We start from the raw sequence: 25,369 nt of genomic DNA, 5'->3' as shown, positions 1-25,369 counted from the left end.
AGCACTAACACAACATTTCCAATTGTATTCCCATCTATATTACAGATGGATTTGTTCAAGGTTAGCCTATAGCCTGATTTATTTACCATTTTCCTTTTTTTTAAAAAAAAGAAGAAGAAAAAAAACAATTTTTTCCTGAATCATTAAAAGTATTAAGAAGCTATATTTTAAAAAACAATTTAATCACCCCGTTTAATTTACAAACTGTAAAAAGTTTCACAAGTTTCAAAGTCTACAGCAAATATGAGGGTAAATAATAGTAAGCATAGAAATTAATCATTTTAAATATATTTTATTATTTGAGATCGGGAGGAAGGCAGGTGAGTGGCTGTCTGGTTGAGCATGTTAGGGAGTGGTTTTGTCATAATAAGCCTCCTGATTCACTTCCTGGTGGCACTCCAGAGCTGTCCAAGCTTATAGTGGCCTAAAATAAGCTCAGAGGATCCGAGAGCAAAGCCAACATCCAGATATGCTGGGGCATCAGGATACTCCTCTGGTAAGTGAACTCTTTCAGCACAAAACCTGGCATCAGATTGCAAGACATTTTGTTTATAAATTGCTTATAAAAAAAAAAAACAGTTTCTGAAAAAGAAGTATAGTAAAACGATGTAAAGATGCAATCAAATGAATAGCAAATATTTTCTTTAAGACAGCCATTTTGATAAGTTTAGCATTTCAAAATATCATTTTACCTCCACAGCCTTGTAATGGTTTCAATGGTTTTATTTTGTGATTTGATTGAATCTACTGAATTTACATTTTTTCAAGTAGGCTACAACAATTATACTGAAGAAAATATATTACCTTAAAAAAATCCATAAAGAGATAAAGCGACATTTTAGTATAGAAAACATTAAATAATGATAGTTAACATCAAAGTGTCCCATTCATTGTATTGACGTTTTTTAAGAAGATTTGTTTCCTGATGGATTTATTTCTATGTGTGCGTTTTAATGCAAATAATTGTGTTTTTGTGCTGTGTTGCCAATGGCTGTTTCCTCTCTCATACTCCCCATCCCTTCCCCTAGTCAAATCAGTTCAGCGCCTGCACCTCTCCACACGACCACACACATCAATCATGTTTGCATACAAGTCATCGGTACTTTTCAATAATCAACACCTGGCCACATTCTACCTCCAAGAATCAATTATTATTCAAGCCATGTTTAGCATAATCTTTTCATTTATAGTTAAAACTACAGCTTTACAGCTCTCAATGACTGCTGATTGAGTAATTGCATGTTTACTGATCAAACCAGATCAATGTCTCTAGTTTGAAAACAATGAAATGAATGGCGACCATTATGGAATTGGAGGTTTCACACTATGCAGGCAAGGTGGCATTTGGATATAAACAAATTGATTGAAAAGACATTAATATGATCTGATTACATCAATCACATGCTGTTAACCTCCTGAAATGTTTTTATAGCATTACATTTCGTTTCCTGACTGCTTTTACTATGACTCTTTCGGTACGTGCCTCTTCAACCGCATGAGGAGAACTGACCTCGAATCACTGTTGACCAGGATGCAAACAAGTCCAATTGAACAAATGCATAGAGAACTTCTGTGGATGACACATTTTGCCTGCTATCAGTAAACAATTTACTAATGTGTTTTATTATGTTTATGCATATTTCCATATTCAAACACCATGACTGTCCAGTAAAGTTGTTCTTTCTTTGTTTCTTTCTTTGTTTCTCTTTGCAATTAATGTGTGGCTCGGCCTTTACCAGGAGGGAGGGCATGTTTGCATGTGCCTAAAGAAAGAAAATGAAAATTGCTTCTGCTTTACATAAAGAACTAGCTGAAGTTCCTCACTGAGCAGAACAGCAGCTCCTATGGCTGCACCTGATTGGACTATAATACAGATGCATTTTAATTCTGTCTAAAGGGCACGTTACGGCAGGGCAGAAGGTGTCCGCAATGTGGTGGACTGTTGAGTGAGTCCCAAGAACACAGGTGAGACTCACTGGTGGCATGACTTATGCCAATAAATAGGCTACTCAACACAGTTCAAAATGCTTGACCTTTTGTGTCACTGTTTGCAGTTCTCCACTAGTGGGATGTCGATGTTACTCCCCACTGACTGATTCCGTTATTCGAATTGGAGAGAAGGGCAATGAGAGATCTGATAAAGCCCACTGGACGGCCGGACGTTTGGGAGATATTGATTTTATCGGTGTCAGTCGGACCAAGGGCAAGGTATATAAGGACAGATATTTACAAAATCATTTTGTTTCTGCTCAAAATCATCCCTGTTCTTGATGGGCTCAAGCTTGTGCACATTATTCACATACTTTATTTGTCAGTCCAGTTTGTCAGGGTGACCAGCTCCACAGATCCAGCCGAAATCTATCAGATTTTGATTAAGCAGTGGGGTCTGTCCCCTCCTCATCTGGTGGTGGCACTAATGGGAGGCGATGAAGTGGCCCAGCTGAAGCCCTGGCTGAGGGACACACTTAGGAAAGGCCTTGTGAAGGCGGCACAGAGCACAGGTGGATTATTTATTGTTCATTAAAAACAAAAATCGTAATATCTTTTTGATTGTCACAGATCTCTGACCCTTGACCTACATAGGGGCGTGGATCCTCACCAGTGGTTTGCGTTTTGGCATCACCAAGAACCTGGGTCAGGCCGTAAGGGACCACTCTCTAGCGAGCACTTCCTCTAAGGTGCGAGTGGTGGCCATTGGAATTGCTCCCTGGAACATGATTCAGAACAGAGAACTGCTGCTGTCTGCAAAGGTGGGGACAGCATGCTCACATGAATTTATTCTTAGACAGGTCTTCTCAAAAGTTGATTGGGACACTTTTTTCCCCCAGTCATCTCAATGGCAGAACGTGTCCCAATCAATCTGAATTACCCCTACGTTTTGATGTTTTCATTTATCTCCTATGATTTAGGTGTATGGAAAAAGCATGTGGACTTCCCAATTTCCCAAAATCAATGGGTTTTTATATGAGCATTTAGTAAATTCCTGAAATAAGGTTCACGGTTTATTCTATGATCTAAAATACATCAGCAAAGTGAAAGTGACATGTGAAAGCCAAGTATTGTAACCCATACTCTGAATTTGTCCTCTGCATTTAACCTATCCAAGTTAGTGAGCACACATTAGGAGCAGTGAGTAGTGAAGACACACACACTGCAAACCATGAACACACACACCTGGAGCAGTGGGCAGCTATTTTTGCTGTGGTGCCCAGGGAGCGATTGGGGGTTAGCTACCATGCTCAAGGGCACCTCAGTCATTTCTTGCCGGTGTTGAGAATCGAACCCGCAACCTTCTGGTTACCAGTCTAACTCTCTAACCAATAGGCCCCAAATGTCCCATAACCTACTTGTGAGGAAGTTGCTAAAAAGTGTCTAAATGGGACTTCAGAGGTTGTCTGGGACGTTAAATGTCATCACGCTGAATAGGAAAACTCATCTACTACTACTATTTTAACTCAAACTTTCCAACTTGTAGATTTTAATTTAAAATCGAAAGGATTGTCAGATCCTTAGTGGCGGTGACATTGAAGTCACTTTGAGTTTATTGCTTAACTTTAGCTTTTTAATTCTAGACATTGTATGTACACTTCAAAATTCACAAGTTGTGTTCAGTTGTGATATCTTGATTACCAAAATGTGGAAGAATCATACACTTTTATTGGTCACAGGGCTTATTTTCTGCATTAACCCAAAAGCCCATGGAAAAATACTTTTGGCTTTTTGCTAAGGAAATCAGGGTGATGCTAACTTCCGGGTTGGCCTACAACTCCTACGCTATAACTTAATTAATAATTTTAATGTTTACTTTTTACATATCTTTTTATACAAAAACATTGTTTCATTTTTCTAAATTGTTATTTTTGTTTAGCCTGATCATCCAGCAACATACCCATCTGAGGATCTTCCCCATGGTGCAGTGTACTCTTTGGACTGCAATCATTCCCATTTGATCCTGGTGGATGAGGACCCACAGAGACCCGGAGCCACTGGTGAAATGAGAGTCAAGATGCTCAAACACATCTCTGAGCAGCGCACAGGATATGGGGGTGAGTTAAGACACAGTTTGTGTTCAACCGTCTCTCTAAATTGTGCCAGTTTTTATCTTCTCATGCTCTGAGATACTTGAATTAATCAAATCAATTAATTGTTCTAACAGGCACAGGCAGTATAGAAATCCCTGTTTTGTGTCTTCTGGTTCACGGAGAGCCAAGGATTTTACAGGTCACTGTTAACATTTTATTAATAAAACATATCTATATATTATAAGTGTTTTATTATTTGCAAGTGGTTTTCCCAGATTGGTAATATCCACTTTTATTCCCATCTTACAGAAAATGTACAAGAATATTCAGAATTCAATACCCTGGCTGATCTTAGCTGGCTCAGGAGGAGTCGCCGATATTTTAGTGACTCTGATGGACAGAGGATGCTGGGATGCTGATGTGGTCCAAGAGCTGTTGATAAACACCTTCCCTAAAGGCCTACACAGCACGGAAATCACTTCCTGGGTCAAACTGGTAATAGGCAACTTTTGTTTTATGATAGTTAGATCATGTTTTAGATTATATATAACATATAGTTACTTTTTGTGTAAAGTCTCAGATTTTGTCTATTAGATCCAGAGAATATTGGACCACAGGCACCTGCTGACAGTGCATGACCCAGAGCAGGACTCCGAACTGGACACAGTAATTCTCAAAGCACTGGTTAAGGGTGAGTAACCATTATTTTATACTAGCTATAGCAATTTTATCTTTCTCTTATTTGAATGCTTTTAGGCGTGATATACAGTATTTCTGTATAATGGTGTTGGTGAGTCTATAATTGTTCTTGTCTTTATCTGGGCTCAGCGTGTAAGAGTCAGAGTCAGGAGGCGCAGGACTTCCTGGATGAGTTGAAACTGGCTGTGGCCTGGAATAGGGTGGACATAGCTAAGAGCGAGATCTTCAGTGGGGATGTGGCATGGAGTGTGAGAATTAAACTTAAAATACTATTATTATTATTATTATTTTTTAAATGATCAGTACTTTTTGTTTTGGATTCATATGCACAATATTTCTTTATTCTCCTGTAGCCACAGGATCTGGAAGAGGTGATGATGGAGGCATTGATGAATGACAAACCTGACTTTGTGCGTCTGTTTGTTGATAACGGTGTGAACATAAACGAGTTCCTAACTTATGGCCGTCTTCAGGAGCTCTACTGCTCTGTGTCTGAGAAAAACCTTCTTCACACTCTGCTCATGAAAAAGCATCAGGAGAGACAGGTTCATTTGGCCAACAAACGGATGTCAGGAAACCCCAACACTGAACCAGGTGACCGCAGGCTTCGTTTCACCTTCCATGAAGTCTCCAAAGTCCTTAAAGACTTTCTTGATGACACCTGTAAGGGTTTCTACCAAAAACTTCCAGCGGTGAGTGGGCTTTTAACATGCACTTACACATAACACACCATGCTACCATCCTGCTATATTATGTGTATCTGCTGCAGGAGAGGATGGGGAAAGGCCGTCTTTTCCACAGCCAGAAAAACCTTCCAGACATGGACCGACGTTGTGAGCACCCTTGGAGAGACCTCTTCATTTGGGCTATTCTGCAGAATAGGCAGGAAATGGCAAACTACTTCTGGGCCATGGTGGGTCAATAAACCAATATGAGCAAATAGGCTCATTTTCATGAACTAAGTCCATTTACATGTTCACAATTTGTTCTTTAGACCTTATCAGAAGCGACTACCCAAACCCCATTGATTAAGTCAAATATTACAATTGATCTCAATAGGGTTTACAGAACAAACTTTATAAGGGTTAAAAAACAAAGAGAAATTTGCATGAAATAAGTGCTGCAAAGCTGAGAATCAACACTAAATTAATTTACTTTTTGTCTTTGCGTTCCTTTATGTACAGTCCTTATTCAATGCATTATTGTACATTGGTCTTTGTGTGTTTTAGGGCCCGGAGGCTGTGCCAGCTGCTCTGGTGGGCTGTAAGATCATGAAGGAAATGGCCCATCTGGCTACTGAAGCAGAGTCTGCTCGCAGTATGAAGAATGCCAAGTATGAGCAGTTTGCTATGGGTGAGAATCACACCACTACCAACCACAGTGGAGAACCCAAACATTTAAATATGTAAAGGGGTAGTTCACCCAAAAATGACAATTCTGTCATAATTTTCTCACTTCATGTCGTTCCCAAGCAGTAACCTTCATTCTCTCTTTTGAATCTAACACGGAAGTGACTTAAACTGCAATTAATCGACTGGCTGCTAGAGACCCAGTCCCATAGACCCCCCATGTAAAGTCCCAACTTTACAACAGAAAAAAATGTTTACAGCCTGGTACAAAACAGGTACAAAAAAGGATTTTGGTCTATATAGCTAATTTTTCCCTTCATGACAACAGTGAGGGGGTGATTTTTTTTCCATAGCTCATCAAATTACAGTGGGGAGAACATGTATTTGATACACTGCCGATTTTGCAGGTTTGCCCACTTACAAAGCATGTAGAAGTCTGTAATTTTTTATCATATGTACACTTAAACTGTGAAAGATGTAATCTAAAACAAGAATCCAGAAAATCACATTGTATGATTTTTAAATAATTAATTTGCATTTTATTGCATGACATAAGAATTTGATCACCTACCAACCAGTAAGAATTCCGGCTCTCACAGACCTGTTAGTTTTTCTTTAAGGAGCCCTCCTGTTCTCCACTTATTACCTGTATTAACTGCACCTGTTTGAACTCGTTAGCTGTATAAAAGACACCTGTCCATACACTCAATCAAACAGACTCCAACCTCTTCACAATGGCCAAGACCAGAGAGCTGTGTAAGGACATCAGGGATAAAATTGTAGACCTGCACAAGGCTGGGATGGGCTACAGGACAATATGCAAGCAGCTTGGTGAGAAGGCAACAACTGTTGGCGCAATTATTAGAAAATGGAAGAAGTTCAAGATGACGGTCAATCTCCCTCGGTCTGGGGCACCATGCAAGATCTCATCTCGTGGGGCATCAATGATCATGAGGAAGGTGAGGGATCAGCCCAGAACTACATGGCAGGACCTATTCAATGACCTGAAGAGAGCTGGGACCACAGTCTCAAAGAAAACCATTAGTAAAACACTACGCCGTCATGGATTAAAATCCTGCAGTGCACGCAAGGTCCCCCTGCTCAAGCCAGCGCATGTCCAGGCCCGTCTGAAGTTTTCCAATGACCATCTGGATGATCCAGAGGAGGAATGGGAGAAGGTCATGTGGTCTGATGAGACAAAAATAGAGCTTTTTGGTCTAAACTCCACTCGCCGTGTTTGGAGGAAGAAGAAGGATGAGTACAACCCCAAGAACACCATCCCAACCGTGAAGCATGGAGGTGGAAACATCATTCTTTGGGGATGATTTTCTGCAAAGGGGACAGGACGACTGCACCGTATTGAGGGGAGGATGGATGGGGCCATGTATCGCGAGATCTTGGCCAACAACCTCCTTCCCTCAGTAAGAGCATTGAAGATGGGTCGTGGCTGGGTCTTCCAGCATGACAACGTCCCGAAACACACAGCCAGGACAACTAAGGAGTGGCTCCGTAAGAAGCATCTCAAGGTCCTGAAATGGCCTAGCCAGTCTCCAGACCTGAACCCAATAGAAAATCTTTAGAGGGAGCTGAAAGTCCATATTGCCCAGTGACAGCCCCAGAACCTGAAGGATCTGCTGGCGAAGGTCTGTATGGAGGAGTGGGCCAAAATCCCTGCTGGAGTGTGCGCAAACCTGGTCAAGAACTACAGGAAATGTATCATCTCTGTAATTGCAAACAAAGGTTTCTGTACCAAATATTATGTTCTGCTTTTCTGATGTATCAAATGCTTATGTCATGCAATAAAATGCAAATTAATTACTTAAAAATCATACAATGTGATTTTCTGGAATTAGAGTTGAAGAGTACCTATGATAAAAATTACAAACTTCTACATGCTTTGTAGGTGGGCAAACTTGGGTGGGTATATTAAGCATTAAAGTTCTGCATTATTAAAGGATTAGTTCACTTTTAAATAAACTTTTGCTGATAATTTACTCACCCCCATGTCCTCCAAGATATCCATGTCTTTCTTTCTGCAGTCGAAAAGAAATTAAGGTTTTGGATGAAAACAGTCCAGGCTTTTTCTCCATATAATGGACTTCAGTGGGACCCAAACGGTTCAAGGTCCAAATGACAGTTTCAGTGCAGCTTCAAAGGGCTTTAAACGATACCAGATGATGAATAAGGGAGAGTGAGGTCAAATTTGATCGTGGTTATAGAAATATCGATAGTAAATGCCTCATTCTACTGATCCGTGCAGTCGCTAATGAGGCATCTACGTATACATGTATGACCACGATCAAATTTGACCTCACTCTCCGGAAGTAATGACGGAGCTCAGAGACGATCGCGTTCGTCTGATAAGAGGTAAAATAATAGCATAAATACTGCTCGGTTTCTCGTAGAAACTGATCGTTTCGCTAGATAAGACCCTTATTCATCGTCTGGTATCGTTTAAAGCCCTTTGAAGCTGCACTGAAACTGTCATTTGGACCTTGAACCGTTTGGGTCCCACTGAAGTCCATTATATGGAGAAAAACCCTGGACTGTTTTCATCCAAAACCTCAATTTCTTTTCGACTGCAGAAAGAAAGACATGGACATCTTGGATGAAATGGGGGTGAGTAAATTATCAGCAAAAGATTATTTAAAAGTGAACTAATCCTTTAAGGGCCTGGCTACTTGAGTGACAGGTGGATTGCCGCTGCTGTTACTTCTAGCCATTTGTCTGCTCCACCCACTTCCCGCCTCTTTGCCCATTTTCAGTTATCTGGGATCTTTGGAATGACATGAGGGTGAATAAATGATGAAAGAAAATAAATTTTGAGTAATTTACTCACCATCATGTTGTTTTAAGCCTGTAATAGTTTCTTGTATCTTCATAACACAAAATATATATTGAAGAATGTTGTGATATTTATCAAAATGTCTTATTTTATGTTTGGCAGAAGAAAAGCATACATGTCTTGAATGGCATATGGGTAAATAATGTAAATTATGACAGAGTTTTTGGGTGAATCTTCCCTGCTGAAAAGTCCAGTATTGCTTCTCACCAGTATAAGTGTGTTGTTTTGCATGCTGGGACCAGCATGGGTTGCTGGTTCCCAGCATGGGAACTGGGAGTGCCTGTGGAGCTACACCAGCTCAGTTGTGCTAGAGAACAGCATGACTATTCTGGTCCACCAGTCAGACAAGCACTATACCAGCAAAAACTGTACCAACATGGAATTCATGCTGGTTTATGCTGGATTTTTCAGCAGGTTTAATTACTAATTGAAAAACACTGTTAGGTTAAGTAAATTACACAAAATGTTATTTTCTGGGTGAGCTATTTCTTTAAGCTGTGTGAAGAGCCTATATTAAGTGTAACTACCAGAACGGTCCATCCTGACACCTGCACTATTCTGACAGATCTGTTCAGTGAGTGTTATTCAAACAGTGAAGACAGAGCCTATTCCCTTCTGGTGAGGAAAACACGCTGTTGGAGCAAAGCTACTGTCCTGAATCTCGCCACTGTGGCAGATGCCAAATGCTTTTTTGCTCATGATGGTGTCCAGGTAACAGCTTATGCCTAATTCTTGCATTTTCATGCCAGCCATATCCCTCTGATCAACTTTACCTGGATTGTCTTGCACAGGCCCTGCTGACCAAAGTCTGGTGGGGAGCCATGAGGACAGACAATGCCATCTCTAGACTTATGCTCACATTCTTCATCCCTCCCCTCATTTGGACCAGTCTCATCAAGTTCAAGTGGGGATATTAGCTGTTATTAATTCCATGTATGGCATTTAAACAGATTTTTTTGATTCATCGACTGTTATGAGCATATATGTGCATGTATGTGTCACAGTGCAATGGAACAAATGAGCAAAGGTGATGGGGAGCCATTTGATGAGTTGGACAGTTTGGAAACAGAGCGAGCCTTGTTGCTCACAGATGAGGACCCAGTGTAAGTCTCTATTTCACACTGGAATAGATACAAACTACAGTGAAGCTTAAATATCCTTTTGAACTGTTTTCATCTTTTTTTTTCCCTCAGTGCTGCTGAAGGTGGCAGTGACCCTGCAGCAAAGAGCTGCAGTGCAACCTTGCATGTTGTGCTGCGACGGTGGAATCGTTTCTGGAGTGCTCCAGTCACTGTGTTTACGGGGAATGTCATCATGTACTTTGCCTTCCTCATTCTGTTCAGTTACGTGCTCCTCCTGGACTTCCGGCCCCCACCACCGAATGGCCCATCTGCAGCTGAGATCATCCTCTACTTCTGGGTCTTTACCCTGGTGTTGGAGGAAATCCGACAAGTAGGACTAAATGTCTATTGTCTATGATCTAACGTCTGTGTGTGTGCGGTTGTTTTTTTATTGTGCTTGAGTGTATGTTTAAGCAGTCTTGTTGAAATGGCTTATAGAAGAGGTTTATTTATCCAAAATGATCAGAAACATAAGTCCAGTATTCTAATATTATGATTCTTCAGAATATGTAAAGCAGTGTTATTATTGTTAACTAAAACTATTAAAATAGTTTTCGTTAATTTAAATAAAGCTAAAATAAAATATAAATATCTGATGAAAAACGTAAACCACATTTAGAAATAAAATATGTTTAAGGTAAAAATTCTGAATTCTGAAAATAAAACTGAAATAAAAAATTATTCCAAATATAAATATTAAAAAAATTTAAGCTGCAAGCAGCGATGAAAGGGCCCTTGTACTCGTGCCACCGCCACCCGGTGACTTAAGGAGCAGAGCGTGGTAGGCAATACGCATTTAAGTATATAAAAATAGGAAGATTACGCCAGTCATTTGTATTTGCCACACTTCCTGCTACCTTCATGAGTTTTCAAGCATGTTTAGGCCCTAAAAAATGTGATTTCATTTCGGAGAAGAATAGTAGACCGAGCAATTCCAATAGGGTCCTCACACCATTGGTGCTCAGGCCCTAACTATTAAAAATAAAATAAAACAGGATATTCGAAAACTACTAAATAACTAAATTAATTTAATTTAAACTTATGATTAATGTCAAAAATATGAATAAAGTTCAGCTCATAGGACTTGATGTTAATATCCCTTGTAATCAGCACTTCCTAGTTTTTAAGTGGGGAGAGGGGTAAGAACGTCATCAGGGTCTTCAGGTGGGCACCCTCCTTCACCGGTGTTTCGTTGATAGGCCCACGACACCTCCAGAGGGCTCAACGGCAACACCTGGCGTCCCAGGTGAGCCCCCTTCTGCTTTTACCCCTCCTTGTTGTTCTTTGCAGCCCAGTTAGGATCCTTCCTCTTTATCCATATCCACCTGCTGCTTCGCTCTGCTGCCTCCGACATTGATCTGATGGCTTTCCTGAAGGCCTGTCCCCGAACTCCCACTCCATTCAGGAGCCTGGCTATGGATGTGGCCACAAATCCTCTGCAACCAACCTCTACCGGAAGTACCTGTGTACACCAGCCTAGTTGTTTTGCCTCCAAAGCTATCTCAGTGTACTTCAGCTTTTTCAGTTCATACGCTTCTCCTATTGCAGCCTCCCATGGTACAGTTAGTTCCACGATGAACAGTGACTTCTGTGAAGATGACCACAGAACAAGATCCGGCCTGAGATTGGTGTTTAATTGGCTGATCTAAGTCCACTTGCATTTTCCAGTCCCGTGCGGCATCTAAGAGGGTGCTTTCCTATCTTGCGGTTGGTTTTGCTGGGCACTGCCCTGCTGTCACGAAGGGGATAGTGGATGAGTGACCGGATGTTGGGTGAGGGAGGGCATTGATGAAGGATCGCCTTCCTTCCAGAATGACTGCCAGTTGGCGAAGGACCTGGTTATGCCTCCAGGTGTAACGGCCTTGGGACAGACTGGTTTTGCAGCCGGTGAGGATGTGTCTGAGAGTTGCTGGGGTTTGGCAGAGAGGGCATGCTGGATCATCTCCAAACCACTGGTTAAGGTTCTTAGGTGTAGGAAGAACATCGTAGGTAGCCCTGATGAGGAAGCTTATTTGGCTTCCTTCCATCTCCCACATATCTCTCCGAGTGAGCTTACGGTGCTCCAGGTTTTCCCAGGTAGTCCACTGGCCCTGCTTGGCTTGTGCCACTGCCTTTGTGCTTCTCTCTGCTTCCTGTTGATGCCGGACCTCAGCAACTACTAGCTTTCTCCTCTCTGCAGATGTTGCCTTGTGCCATGTAGGTCGACTAGTCCCAAGTCCAAGCCCGCCTCTTCCTTGCTGCACTTGTCCCACTATGTCTCCATGTCTGAGAGTGAATTGTGCTTGCTCTACTGCCTCAGCTGGGGTCCACTTCCTCCCAGTTGCCAGTCTGGGAGGAGCTGTTCGTATGACTGCATCTTGAGACTCTGCCAGGGTCATGCTCAGCCTCACTTTGGTGCACTTGTATTCTTCGGTGAGGCTAGAGATAGGCAATTCCAGTGCCCCGTTTCCGTACAACCCGATGTTACTGAGGCAGCGCGGGAGTCCCAGCCACTTCTTGATGTATGCACTGACTGTCCTCTCCAGCTTCTCAACTTTGGAAATAGGGAACTCGTACACCATTAGAGGCCACATTAGGCGGGGGAGCAACCCAAACTGCAGACACCACAGTTTCAACTTTCCCGGAAGTGAAGTCTTATCAATACTGACAAGGCCTTTGATGGTTTCTTCCCTCAATTGGTCACACTGCTCTGCGTCTTTGAGACTTGCATTGTACCATCGTCCTAGGCTCTTGACAGGCTGCTCTGATACCAATGGAATGGGTGTTTCATTGATATTGAACGTCTGGTCGGTAAGCTTTCCTTTGATGATGGATATGCTTCTGGATTTACTGGGTTTCAACTTCATCCTTGCCCATGTAATGTTGGAGTGAAGCTTCGCTAACAGGCGTTTGGTACAGGCGATGGTTGAGGTCAAGGTGGTCATGTCGTCCATATATGCGCGAATCGGAGGTAGCCGCTGTCCATCCTGCTGACGCTCCCCTCCGACTACCCATCTAGATGCCCTGATGATCACTTCCATTGCCATGGTGAAGGCTAGAGGGGATATGGTGCACCCTGCCATGATACCCACTTCCAATGATTGCCATGAAGTTGTGTATTCTGTGGTTGTTATGCAGAATTGCAAATCTTTGAAGTAGTTTCTGACCAGATTTGTGATGGTTTCAGGCACATGAAAGAAGTTGAAGGCTGCCCATATGACTGAATGGGGGACGGATCCAAAAGCATTGGCCAGGTCAAGGAATAAAACATGCAGGTCTCTTCCTTCCCTTTTTGCAGATTGTATTTGATGCCAAATCATGCTTGTGTGTTCAAGGCATCCTGAGAAACCTGGTACCCCGGCTTTCTGTATCGACGTGTCAATCAAGTTGTTCTGTTTAAAGTAAGTATTCATTCTTTGAGCAACGATGCTAAAGAAGATCTTGCCTTCAACATTTAGGAGATTGATTTGTCGAAATTGGTCAATGTTTGATGCATCCTTCTCCTTGGGAATTACTACTCCCCCTGCCCTTCGCCATGCTTTTGGGATGTTTTGTTTCTTCCATGTCACCTTCATTAGCCTCCACAGAAACCGCAAGACACCTGGGGTGTTCTTATACAACCGGTAAGGAACTCCATTTGGTCCTGGTGCAGAGGCTGCCCTTGCCTTCCTTACTATGTTGTCAATCTCAGTCCACTTTGGGGGGCTGTCATCGAACTGGTGATCTGGTTGGGGAATTGGCGGCATGTCTGATGGGATCTCCCTTTGCTCAAGTCTTTGCTCGTCTGAGTGTGTCGCCTTCAGGTGGTGCTTCAGCTCCTTCTTTGGTACCTTAAGAGATCCGCTCTTTTCCCTTATAAAAAGCCCTTTTACAAATTTGAAGGGATCCTTGTAGAAGGATGTTCTTGCCTTCTCCTTTTTTCTACGTTTAGTTCTGAGGTTTTCTCCTCTCCGCAATCTTTCGAGGCGCCCCTTTAGCTCTACTTGCAGGAGGTCAATGCCTTCTCTCTCTTCCAGTGACGATTTCTTCCATCGTTTCCTCAAATCCCTCCTCTCTTTGATAAGGTGCTCAATTTCCTGTTGTCTTCTAGACTTGGGAGGGGTTGGTGTTTCCTTCCTTTGCTCTTTTGTTCCGAATCTTTCTGCCCCATAGAAATAGATCAGACCACTCATTTTCTCCAGTTTCTTCTCCGCTGTTCCTCGGATTCCTTCCAGGATCGCGCCTAGGTCTGCATCAACCGTTACCCACTCGTTCTTGCTGCTGGACTTTGGCCACTTTACTTGGGGTCTGCGGCCTTGGATCTTCTTCTCTATAACAGGCCGTGACTGGTTTTGTCCCAGGTTCTCAGATGTGTTGCTTGAATTACTCTCAGCCATTGGGATACTGATGCTCATTGGACTGTGGGTTGATTCCGGCCGCTGAGCTTCACTCGCCTGATTTGACCTTTTTCTCAAAAGATAATGGTCAATGCGAGGTCCCGACCTTGCCTCCTTCAAGCACTTCATCCGCCCTTGATGTATTTTAAGGCCTCTGGTAGATGTTACCTTGGACCAGCCACAGCTGCATGTTTGGAGTTCTTGTCCTGCAGCTGATGATGTTAGTGCCATGCTGATTATTCGCTTTGTCGTTGTCATGTTCTTTCCAGGGTCCGTTACCGTGTAGTCAGTTAACGAGTCATCTTCCGCCCCCGCTCTCGCAGACTCAAGGGGTATTTTTCTCTTTGGACTTTTTGTAGCCATGAGGGGTGACTCCTATTCACTTATTAGGGTGACGGAGCCTGCCGTCATGGATAGCTAGTCCATGACAGCCCCGTTGGGGTCTTTTCCTCCTGTCAGCTGTCTTTCCACGCCATCACATAGTCTTTCCCTAGTTGTCAGCTGCACTTTCACAGCAGTCATTGGATTTCTCCAAATTATCAGTTCAGCTCATAGGACTTGATGTTAATATCCCTTGTAATCAGCACTTCCTAGTTTTTAAGTGGGGAGAGGGGTAAGAACGTCATCAGGGTCTTCAGGTGGGCACCCTCCTTCACCGGTGTTTCGTTGATAGGCCCACGACACCTCCAGAGGGCTCAACGGCAACACCTGGCGTCCCAGGTGAGCCCCCTTCTGCTTTTACCCCTCCTTGTTGTTCTTTGCAGCCCAGTTAGGATCCTTCCTCTTTATCCATATCCACCTGCTGCTTCACTCTGCTGCCTCCGACATTGATCTGATGGCTTTCCTGAAGGCCTGTCCCCGAACTCCCACTCCATTCAGGAGCCTGGCTATGGATGTGGCCACAAATCCTCTGCAACCAACCTCTACCGGAAGTACCTGTGTACACCAGCCTAGTTGTTTTGCCTCCAAAGCTATCTCAGTGTACTTCAGCTTTTTCCGTTCATACGCTTCTCCTATTGCAGCCTCCCATGGTACAGTTAGTTCCACGATGAACAGGGACTTCTGTGAAGATGACCACAGAACAAGATCCGGCCTGAGATTGGTGTTTAATTGGCTGATCTAAGTCCACTTGCATTTTCCAGTCCCGTGCGGCATCTAAGAGGGTGCTTTCCAATCTTGCGGTTGGTTTTGCTGGGCACTGCCCTGCTGTCACGAAGGGGATAGTGGATGAGTGACCGGATGTTGGGTGAGGGAGGGCATTGATGAAGGATCGCCTTCCTTCCAGAATGACTGCCAGTTGGCGAAGGACCTGGTTATGCCTCCAGGTGTAACGGCCTTGGGACAGACTGGTTTTGCAGCCGGTGAGGATGTGTCTGAGAGTTGCCGGGGTTTGGCAGAGAGGGCATGCTGGATCATCTCCAAACCACTGGTTAAGGTTCTTAGGTGTAGGAAGAACATCGTAGGTAGCCCTGATGAGGAAGCTTATTTGGCTTCCTTCCATCTCCCACATATCTCTCCAAGTGAGCTTACGGTGCTCCAGGTTTTCCCAGGTAGTCCACTGGCCCTGCTTGGCTTGTGCCACTGCCTTTGTGCTTCTCTCTGCTTCCTGTTGATGCCGGACCTCAGCAACTACTAGCTTTCTCCTCTCTGCAGATGTTGCCTTGTGCCATGTAGGTCGACTAGTCCCAAGTCCAAGCCCGCCTCTTCCTTGCTGCACTTGTCCCACTATGTCTCCATGTCTGAGAGTGAATTGTGCTTGCTCTACTGCCTCAGCTGGGGTCCACTTCCTCCCAGTTGCCAGTCTGGGAGGAGCTGTTCGCATGACTGCATCTTGAGACTCTGCCAGGGTCATGCTCAGCCTCACTTTGGTGCACTTGTATTCTTCGGTGAGGCTAGAGATAGGCAATTCCAGTGCCCCGTTTCCGTACAACCCGATGTTACTGAGGCAGCGCGGGAGTCCCAGCCACTTCTTGATGTATGCACTGACTGTCCTCTCCAGCTTCTCAACTTTGGAAATAGGGAACTCGTACACCGTTAGAGGCCACATTAGGCGGGGGAGCAACCCAAACTGCAGACACCACAGTTTCAACTTTCCCGGAAGTGAAGTCTTATCAATACTGACAAGGCCTTTGATGGTTTCTTCCCTCAATTGGTCACACTGCTCTGCGTCTTTGAGACTTGCATTTTACCATCGTCCTAGGCTCTTGACAGGCTGCTCTGATACCAATGGAATGGGTGTTTCATTGATATTGAACCTCTGGTCGGTAAGCTTTCCTTTGATGATGGATATGCTTCTGGATTTACTGGGTTTCAACTTCATCCTTGCCCATGTAATGTTGGAGTGAAGCTTCGCTAACAGGCGTTTGGTACAGGCGATGGTTGAGGTCAAGGTGGTCATGTCGTCCATATATGCGCGAATCGGAGGTAGCCGCTGTCCATCCTGCTGACGCTCCCCTCCGACTACCCATCTAGATGCCCTGATGATCACTTCCATTGCCATGGTGAAGGCTAGAGGGGATATGGTGCACCCTGCCATGATACCCACTTCCAATGATTGCCATGAAGTTGTGTATTCTGTGGTTGTTATGCAGAATTGCAAATCTTTGAAGTAGTTTCTGACCAGATTTGTGATAGTTTCAGGCACATGAAAGAAGTTGAAGGCTGCCCATATGACTGAATGGGGGACGGATCCAAAAGCATTGGCCAGGTCAAGGAATAAAACATACAGGTCTCTTCCTTCCCTTTTTGCAGATTGTATTTGATGCCAAATCATGCTTGTGTGTTCAAGGCATCCTGAGAAACCTGGTACCCCGGCTTTCTGTATCGACGTGTCAATCAAGTTGTTCTGTTTAAAGTAAGTATTCATTCTTTGAGCAACGATGCTAAAGAAGATCTTGCCTTCAACATTTAGGAGATTGATTTGTCGAAATTGGTCAATGTTTGATGCATCCTTCTCCTTGGGAATTACTACTCCCCCTGCCCTTCGCCATGCTTTTGGGATGTTTTGTTTCTTCCATGTCACCTTATACTATAGTAGTAAGTAAATAATACTAAAATAATGTTGATGTCAAGTCACATGTGCTACGCACCACCAGAACAGCACAAGGGTTGGTAGATTTACTCTTACAGGGTTGTGCACCATTAAGATTTGAATAAGGAATGATTGTGATCATTATGATTATGAACTCTAAATTGATTAGAATTGAAGTAGTGAACAAGGTGCAGAACTGTGATTTCTGTGCTTTAAGTGTAGATTTGAATAATAATACATTTCATTGTCCAGTGTAAATTAGCCATACGCATGTTATGTGCCAACAGTGAGCTAACGACTTCAAGTACAAGAGAGAAATACATGACAAAAATACAGTATAAAAAATGCAATGCAACAGAGCACAGCACATTCATCCAGTGCAATACAATATGCCATATATAATATAGTACAATACAGTGAAGGAAATGGCACACAATATACAATAGACAATACAATACTAACACTGAAAACACGCTTACAGGGTGGAGTGTATGGGTTCATCTAAAATAACAGGTACAAATGCAGTTTGGCAGTAATGGGGCCAGTGTGCCCAAGCAGCTGAACAAACAGTGCCAACAAAAACAGGATTAAGGAGTATATCCAATTCAGGGGAGTACTTTATAAGAGTTGCGGCACAGGTGAATATACTGCTTTTGTTCTTATTTTGATGGATCTAAAACAATCATTTGACGACAGAGATTCAAAACCAGGATGTAAACACTCATTGATAATCTCACCTACCCATTTTATAGACTCTTACTCATTGTCCTGGAGGAAAGGGAAATGACAACCAAGGATTGATTTGTGAGTGCCTAATGTCCAGAGGTGTGGCTTCTTCATGTGTGTTGAAACTGAATGGATTATGGATGATGAGAGGACAGATTCAGTGACAGGTGCAGAACTGGTTCATCAGGACTTAACGCTGAGCATTTAAATCAGTAAATTCTGTGCTGAGACCTTTTCCTGATGTTATATTGGTCTTAAAGTAGGATGTAAAGTGGAGACATTAGTTGCGACATTAGTTGATGGACTTCCTGAAGTCAACAACCCTTTTCCCCTGTTTGTAGTACAACAGAGTACAGTTGTATTGTGCAAAGCTGCTATTCAATGTATGATTTTTAACACTCTCTGATGCACAGAGTTTCTTCACGGATGAGGACATGAGTATTCTGAAGAAGATGAAGCTATATTTGGAGGATAACTGGAACAAATGTGACATGGTGGCCATCCTTCTATTCGTGGTGGGATTGTCATGCAGGTATTTTGATCAAATAGTGCTGTTTCATGAGCAGCGTTAAGAGTAGCATTGTGCTTAATTTGAATTCTTTTTGTCTTAAGGATGGCCGCAAGCACCTATGACGCTGGCCGAACTGTTCTTGCTTTGGATTTCATGGTTTTCACCTTAAGACTCATTCACATTTTTGCTATTCATAAGCAACTTGGGCCCAAAATCATCATTGTGGAGCGAATGGTAAAAATGATAGAATTATAAATTATAGAATGAGGAAACATCTGTGTAACCTCTGTGTTTAAAAAAAAAATTATTTTACAGATCAAGGACGTGTTCTTCTTCCTCTTCTTCCTGACCGTGTGGCTGATAGCGTATGGAGTGACGACACAGGCTCTTCTGCACCCCAACGATCCACGCATCGATTGGGTCTTCCGCAGGGCACTGTACCGCCCGTATCTCCATATATTTGGACAGATTCCCCTGGAGGAAATAGATGGTACTCTATATATTATTTATATATTCTTGCTTTGAGCACATTGTAGCTCACTGGCTGTATTAATAAAGATTTTTGTGTTTTTGCTTTAGCTGTTATTTTAGTATTATTTACTATTATAGAATTTATAATATTTTGAATTAGCTTTTATTTTTGTATTGTATATTATTTTTATATTTTCCTTTCAATTTTAGTTTAAATTGTAGTAATTGTTTATGTGCTTTTTGTTAGTTTTAAAAATGTATTTCTTACGTTTTAATAATTTTGGTACTTATTGCAGTTAGTTGCAAGTGCATTTTTTAAGTTACAATTTTTGTATTTAATAGTTTTAGTTAACAATATCAACACTGGTTTGAAGTAAATACCAGTAACCAAATTTACTAGATATAAATTCAAGTGTTTAATACTTTGTAGTTATTAGACTTGACCTCTAGGTGGAGCTATTGCAGTTTATTTTTGACTATATTTCTCCATGTATCTTCACAGCGGCAAAGATGTCAAATGATAACTGCACTAATGATGTGGAGGAGATCATCTTAGGCACTCTTCCACCATGTCCAAACTTATACGCCAACTGGCTGGTCATTCTGCTGCTCGTCATCTATTTGCTGGTCACAAATGTGTTGCTGCTCAACCTTCTTATTGCCATGTTCAGGTCAGAGTCCAGCTAATACAAAATTAGGAGATTCTATTTAGAGATACTTCATTGTGAAAAAGTACAATTACATTTTGTTTTTTGCTAACACTTTCAATGGTCCACTATAGTCTATAGACAAGTCTTATTTCTGAAACTATGGAAACTATGGCTAAACTATCGCACACTAGATGCAAAACATCACACATCTCTTGCAAAACCGAACACTATCAAAACTATTTTAACTCTTCTAAAAGTGGTGTCTTTGCATAGTAACTCCTCACACAAACATCAAGTGATTAGCCACATACACGCCAAACCACACAGATGTGAAAAATGTAAAACACACTATTGTGTCTTTTCCTTGTTCAGTTTGCGATGGAGTGTACAGGCGTTTGTCATGCTTGTGCACACTATATATACAGTATGTATACAATTGATAAACTTTACAGTTATTGAATTAACTTGAATTTTTACAGCATAATATGAATTTGTTACTATTGTGAAGCCTCTTTCAAAAAATTGTGTAAAGTGCTACAGAAATAGAGGTGACTTGACTTGTATGCATATTCTGTATATATTTACAAAAACACAAATACAACATTGAGTTTTGATTTCTAAGTGATCAAATGATGTATAAGTGTTTTCACACATGATTGTTGGGTATAGGTTAGATTTTGATGTGTCTAATGTAGAGAACTGTGTTTAGCATTTAGCAAAGTGAAAAACAAAAGTGTGTTTCACAATTGAAAACTGCGTGTAAAGGAGATAATGTGCTCGCAGTTTTGTAGACTTGGTCTGAAGATTAGGTATTTGAGTGAATGGTTTTGCTAAGTGGGCCTCAAGTACTAATAAACTAATATCTGATAACACTTTATTTTAATGCTCCCCCAACAGACATTCTACTGACTATAAGCAACAACTTTTTCTTCTGACCTGAACCCTAAGCTAAATTGTAAAAGTCTACTAATACTCTAATGAGAGTTAGTTGACATGTAGGTGCAAAGTTACTTATAGTTAATAGAATGTTTAACATGGACCATCAAAGTAGTGTAACCCACTTTTCCAGTAAAGATGGGTGTTTTGTGTGTGCGTGTGTGTAAAAAATACAATCTTTTCATAAACAATGTCATGAAATGCAATATGAAATGTAACTAAACATGTCACCTCTCCACAGCTACACCTTCCAGGTGGTGCAGGAAAATGCAGATATCTTCTGGAAGTTTCAGCGCTATAACCTGATCGTTGAATACCACAGCCGCCCGGCCCTAGCCCCACCGTTCATCATCATCAGCCACATCTCTCAAGCTCTCCTCAGCCTTGTCAAAACGACAGAAAACAAGCAGGATCTGCTGGGTAAGGAAATCGTCACACTGGCTGTGTACTTCCTCTATAGATTATTTTGACAATTCATCACAAGTCAATCAAATACCAGTCTAAATAAGAGCACAGAACAAAATGGAACGAGTCAAGCAATGGAACAGGAAAGCAAATATAATATTTAAAGAATCTGTGGTTGAATGTTTGTTCCTCTATTCTTGTTGTGGTCAGAGAGGGAACTACCAGCTGGCCTGGACCAGAAGCTTATGACATGGGAGACGGTGCAGAAGGAGAACTACCTGGCTAAACTGGAACGAGAGCATAGGGAGAGCAGTGGAGAGAGACTCAGATACACTTCCTCTAAGTGAGTCACATTTCAATGCTATATACATTTGAGATGTATTTGTATAGCGCCATTCACAATACATTTAGTTTCAAAGCAGAAAATTATTGAAAATTTTTGTTTTTTGTTACCAGCCGGAGATTTCAAAGTAATGTTCATATGCCAGTAATATAGAGCTATAATATAGTACATGTTAGGCTGTGATTACTACGTGTGTTTGTAATGCTTGCTCTGCAAGGACGATATAATATTATAATATTTGAAAGTATTTTGTGTGTCGAACCAAAGTTGCTGTAATCTAAAGTCTTCGCAATTGTCGGTGTCTGAAAACAGATCCAAACTGTGGTAGAAACCTGGGGTAGAAACAGGGAAGCAAAAGGAGAGGAATTAGCATAGAATTAGGCAAAGTTTATGAGATGCATTATGTGAATGCTTGGCTAAAGAGATGTATATGATCTAGATTTAAACAGAACATTATCAGAAAGGCTATTCTAGAGTTTACGAGCCAAATGCGAAAAGGCTTTAATAGACTTTGATATGAGTTTTGTGACCTTAAAATGTTATAACCAATATATAAATGTGTCATTAGCCTGTTGTCTTATATTGAGATTTGCGCTACTGGCGAGTACGTTAACTGCAAGTCTATGCTGAATGAGTGTATGAATAACCATTTTAATCAAATTTTTGCGTGTATCATTTTATAGGGTTCAGAATTTGCTGAGGTTGGTTGGAGGTTTCAAGGATCAAGAAAAGCGAATGGCAACAGTGGAGACTGAGGTGAAGTGAAGGATTAGCTGCTGACTTAACCTACAGTAACCATGAAAATTCTTATTTGTATTATGGAATACAGCAGTATTTATTATAAAATGATTTATCCGTGTACATCATACATTTAAAAAAAGATAATGCGCCCTTGTAATCTTTATCATAATGATTCAATGGATGATCCCACTGGACAAATCGCCATTAATTTTTTCTTTTTCGAGAAGCCGTTTCTCTCTGATATACGTCACAATAGGGAAGAAACGACTATCGCAACTTCCGTTTCATGACAAACTTTAATGTCTGTTGAGATTGGTCAGTTATGTTCATGATGCTAAATGACTTTACTGAACGTGTAACTTCATCTCTAGGTGAGGTATTGTGGAGAGGTGTTGTCCTGGATTGCGGAGTGTTTCCACAAAAGTACTCTGAAGTGTGACAGAGACGTACCTAAAGCCCCACGTGAGGCTTCCTTTACTATTATGTTGCCTTCCTCATGTTGTCTTCTTCCTTATTTCTGTATCTTATTTGTTCTCTCTCTTACTCTGTCTGAGTGTCTTCTTTCCATTGTCACACAGTCCTCTCAAGGTAACAGTACACTCGCTCTGTTTCACAGGGTCCATTGCCACCAGCTCCAGAAACCCACAACCTCAGGAAGCCAAGCGACAGCAGCCATCAGGACATTCAGGATATGGTGCTGAGAAGAAACTGCCTTACATTGATCATTGATCTGGCTATATTATTATGCATTTTTATTATTTTACTAGAAATAGGATATCAGTTGTTATAGTATGTCATTGTAATAGAGACTCCAGGCAACAAAATGAAAGATAAAACGTGCCGATAATATTGTGATTTTGCCGTTATTTCCTTGTACAATACACTTTCTAATGGTTTGTGCCTCTTTTGTAGCTACACAGCACTATATAATAATTATCACTATAACATTTGCTATACAAATATACAATTATATTTTTTCATTTGATAATTTGCTAATGCACTTGAAGTAATTGAAACTAATTGTTTTTCTTGTTAGAAGAATATTAGATTTTTCTTTTGTCTTTTATCAACACCTGGCCAAATTGGTTCAGTAAAATGAACATTTTCATTTGAATTACCATTTCGAGGAATTGTATGATGCTACACAGTCTTAGCCCTTGTACTAGATGTACATGTATAAACTACCCATTCAGAAATTTGTGGTCGTACAATTTTTATGTTTTTGAAAGACACCTTTTATGCTCACCAATGCTGCATTTATTTGTAAAATATTATCACAAAGTAAAATAACTGTTTTCTATTTTAATATATTTTAAACTCTAATCTATTCATGTGATGGCAATGCTGAATTTTTAACATTATTCCAATCTTCAGTGTCACATGATCCTTCAGAAATCATTCTAATATGCTGATTTGCAGCTCAAAAAAAAATATTATTATCAATTTTGAAACGAGTTGGGCAGCATTTGCTTATGCAACTTTTGCTGAATAAAAGTATTCATTTCTTTTTTTCAAAAAGAAAAATCACACTGACCCCAAACTTTTGAATAGTAGTAGATATTCTTATCCTTCACAGTGTAAACTTCACACTGTTTCACACAGGAAGAAACGGATTATTCATTATCAAGAATGACCAATACCATTCTCGTGGCTAATGAATCAGTAACCAGTTGACTAGGCAAATTTACTGTGCGCAAGGGACGTCAGAACCAGCCTCAAGGGAAAACAAGTTTTTTTTTCTAAAGTCTGTTTTCAGTAAGAATAGCAGAACTAAGTGAGGACACATTCATATGTGTGAACCCTCAGTGTTTTTTAAGGCAGAACTCTGCTAATGTCACACTTGTTTCTGCACTGTAATGGACAGGCTCGGTATGTATTATATTTCTTTTGTGTCTTTATCGTTTTATGTGGAACAAAGTTTTCTGTTACAAATATTTGAAGTGAATTTACTAAATCTATAATCCCATAAATTATTTGTTACTGTTTTTTGTAATACTTTATATAGTTTGATGTAGCCTAAACATGTTTGAGAATAAAGGGGAGAAAAAAAACACAAAAAAAAACATACCTATATTAATGTGAGATGAGATCTGGTATATTTTGCCTTTATTTCATACAAGGTAGAGTGTCACACGTCCTGATTTGGCCGAGTTAGCATATTTTGGTCCAAAAATGTAGTCACTAAATTCAGAGGGAAATGATGGGTTAATAACACTGATGTAGAAGCACCCAACCCTGACTGTAAGCCTAAGGGTCATTCTATAATTAGGGTGGAAGTTGACAATGTGAAGCAATCAAGTTTTCTTTTTTCCCAAAACACAAACAGGACCTTGCATAAAACCCTTAAAATCAAGTAATTATTCAGGCAAACTCAGGGTTTCCTGGTTTTGGATTCTTTCCCCTCCAAAAAGCGAATGTTAGATATATTCCGGTCAACTATGTTACAGACAAAATAAGTATTTGGAAAAATACCTACAATTTAAATAGTCACCTGACTGACAGATTATATATCCACTTACCAAAAGAAAAAAATATATAGGCTATTCATTAACACTTTATGAAAAAAAAAAAAAAATAGAGGTATAATACCTCTCAATTTTCATAAAAATAGTTAAATGGTCAATGGTCAAATTTGTATATGTTGTTTTGGAAGAAAAAAACCTGGATAGACAAAGGAAACCTCTGGTAATCTCATAACACTAAACATAGTAGGCAAATGGGTATTTTTGAAAATTAAAAACTCAGCAGTAACACAGTTGACCACACGGAAACATAGTTGACAAAGGTAACACAGTTGACTGGACATGAGAAATGTTTACTTCCTTTGTTTAGTTCCTGTCCTTGGCTTTGTCCGAAATTGCCCCCATACCCTTCAACAGGGCACTATTTGATGGGACAGCCATTTGTAGGGGTGTCCAAAATTATTGTGGACATTATTGAGTGCACTTATTCAATCCCACAATGCACCGCAATAACGAGTGTACTGGTGTACGCATAACGGCTCGAGAATACGCGTAATGCACTGTGATAGCCGCGCGCTGAATGAATTCCAGCCTCTCACCAGAAAATGGCGACCGCAGCTGAATCATCCATTCATACATTTTACAAACCGCACTGGTCCAGCATAATATCATACAGGTATAAATGTCCTATTTAATCGATTA

At 41.1% G+C, this 25,369-nt stretch overlaps 2 protein-coding genes across 4 annotated transcripts in view; both read left to right on the top strand.

Annotated features, from left to right (window-relative positions):
* Positions 1-469: 469 nt before the first annotated feature.
* trpm5 (transient receptor potential cation channel, subfamily M, member 5) lies at positions 470-24,289 on the top strand (the record flags this gene model as incomplete). The annotated part of the gene is made up of 26 exons (XM_079803625.1): positions 470-496; positions 1,898-1,965; positions 2,055-2,208; positions 2,321-2,501; positions 2,584-2,750; positions 3,869-4,046; positions 4,157-4,221; positions 4,332-4,517; positions 4,617-4,713; positions 4,851-4,969; positions 5,075-5,413; positions 5,491-5,634; positions 5,951-6,074; positions 9,481-9,626; positions 9,707-9,819; positions 9,920-10,018; positions 10,109-10,367; positions 18,562-18,680; positions 18,761-18,893; positions 18,975-19,149; positions 19,633-19,801; positions 20,958-21,136; positions 21,332-21,464; positions 22,148-22,220; positions 22,577-22,667; positions 22,822-24,289. The coding sequence occupies 26 exons, from the start codon at positions 470-472 to the stop codon at positions 22,932-22,934; spliced, it is 3,651 nt and encodes a 1,216-aa protein (XP_079659751.1). The 3' UTR covers positions 22,935-24,289.
* Positions 23,950-25,369, top strand: part of LOC307117700 (proline-rich protein 5-like) — a 10,025-nt gene continuing 8,605 nt past the window's right edge. For 2 of the 3 annotated variants that reach the window (XM_079802699.1, XM_079802700.1), the window contains exon 1: positions 23,954-24,074. The gene's annotated coding sequence lies outside the window, so the exon portion shown is untranslated. Of the gene's footprint in view, positions 24,075-25,369 lie in introns of all 3 variants that reach the window. The other variant, XM_079802701.1, reaches the window with a different exon arrangement.

Source organism: Gobio gobio (genome assembly GCF_949357685.1).
Source record: "Gobio gobio genome assembly, chromosome: 2".
Classification (NCBI taxonomy): Eukaryota; Metazoa; Chordata; class Actinopteri; order Cypriniformes; family Gobionidae; genus Gobio; species Gobio gobio.
The sequence above is the reverse complement of the archived record's forward strand: the minus strand, read 5'-3'. Positions and strand labels throughout refer to the sequence as shown.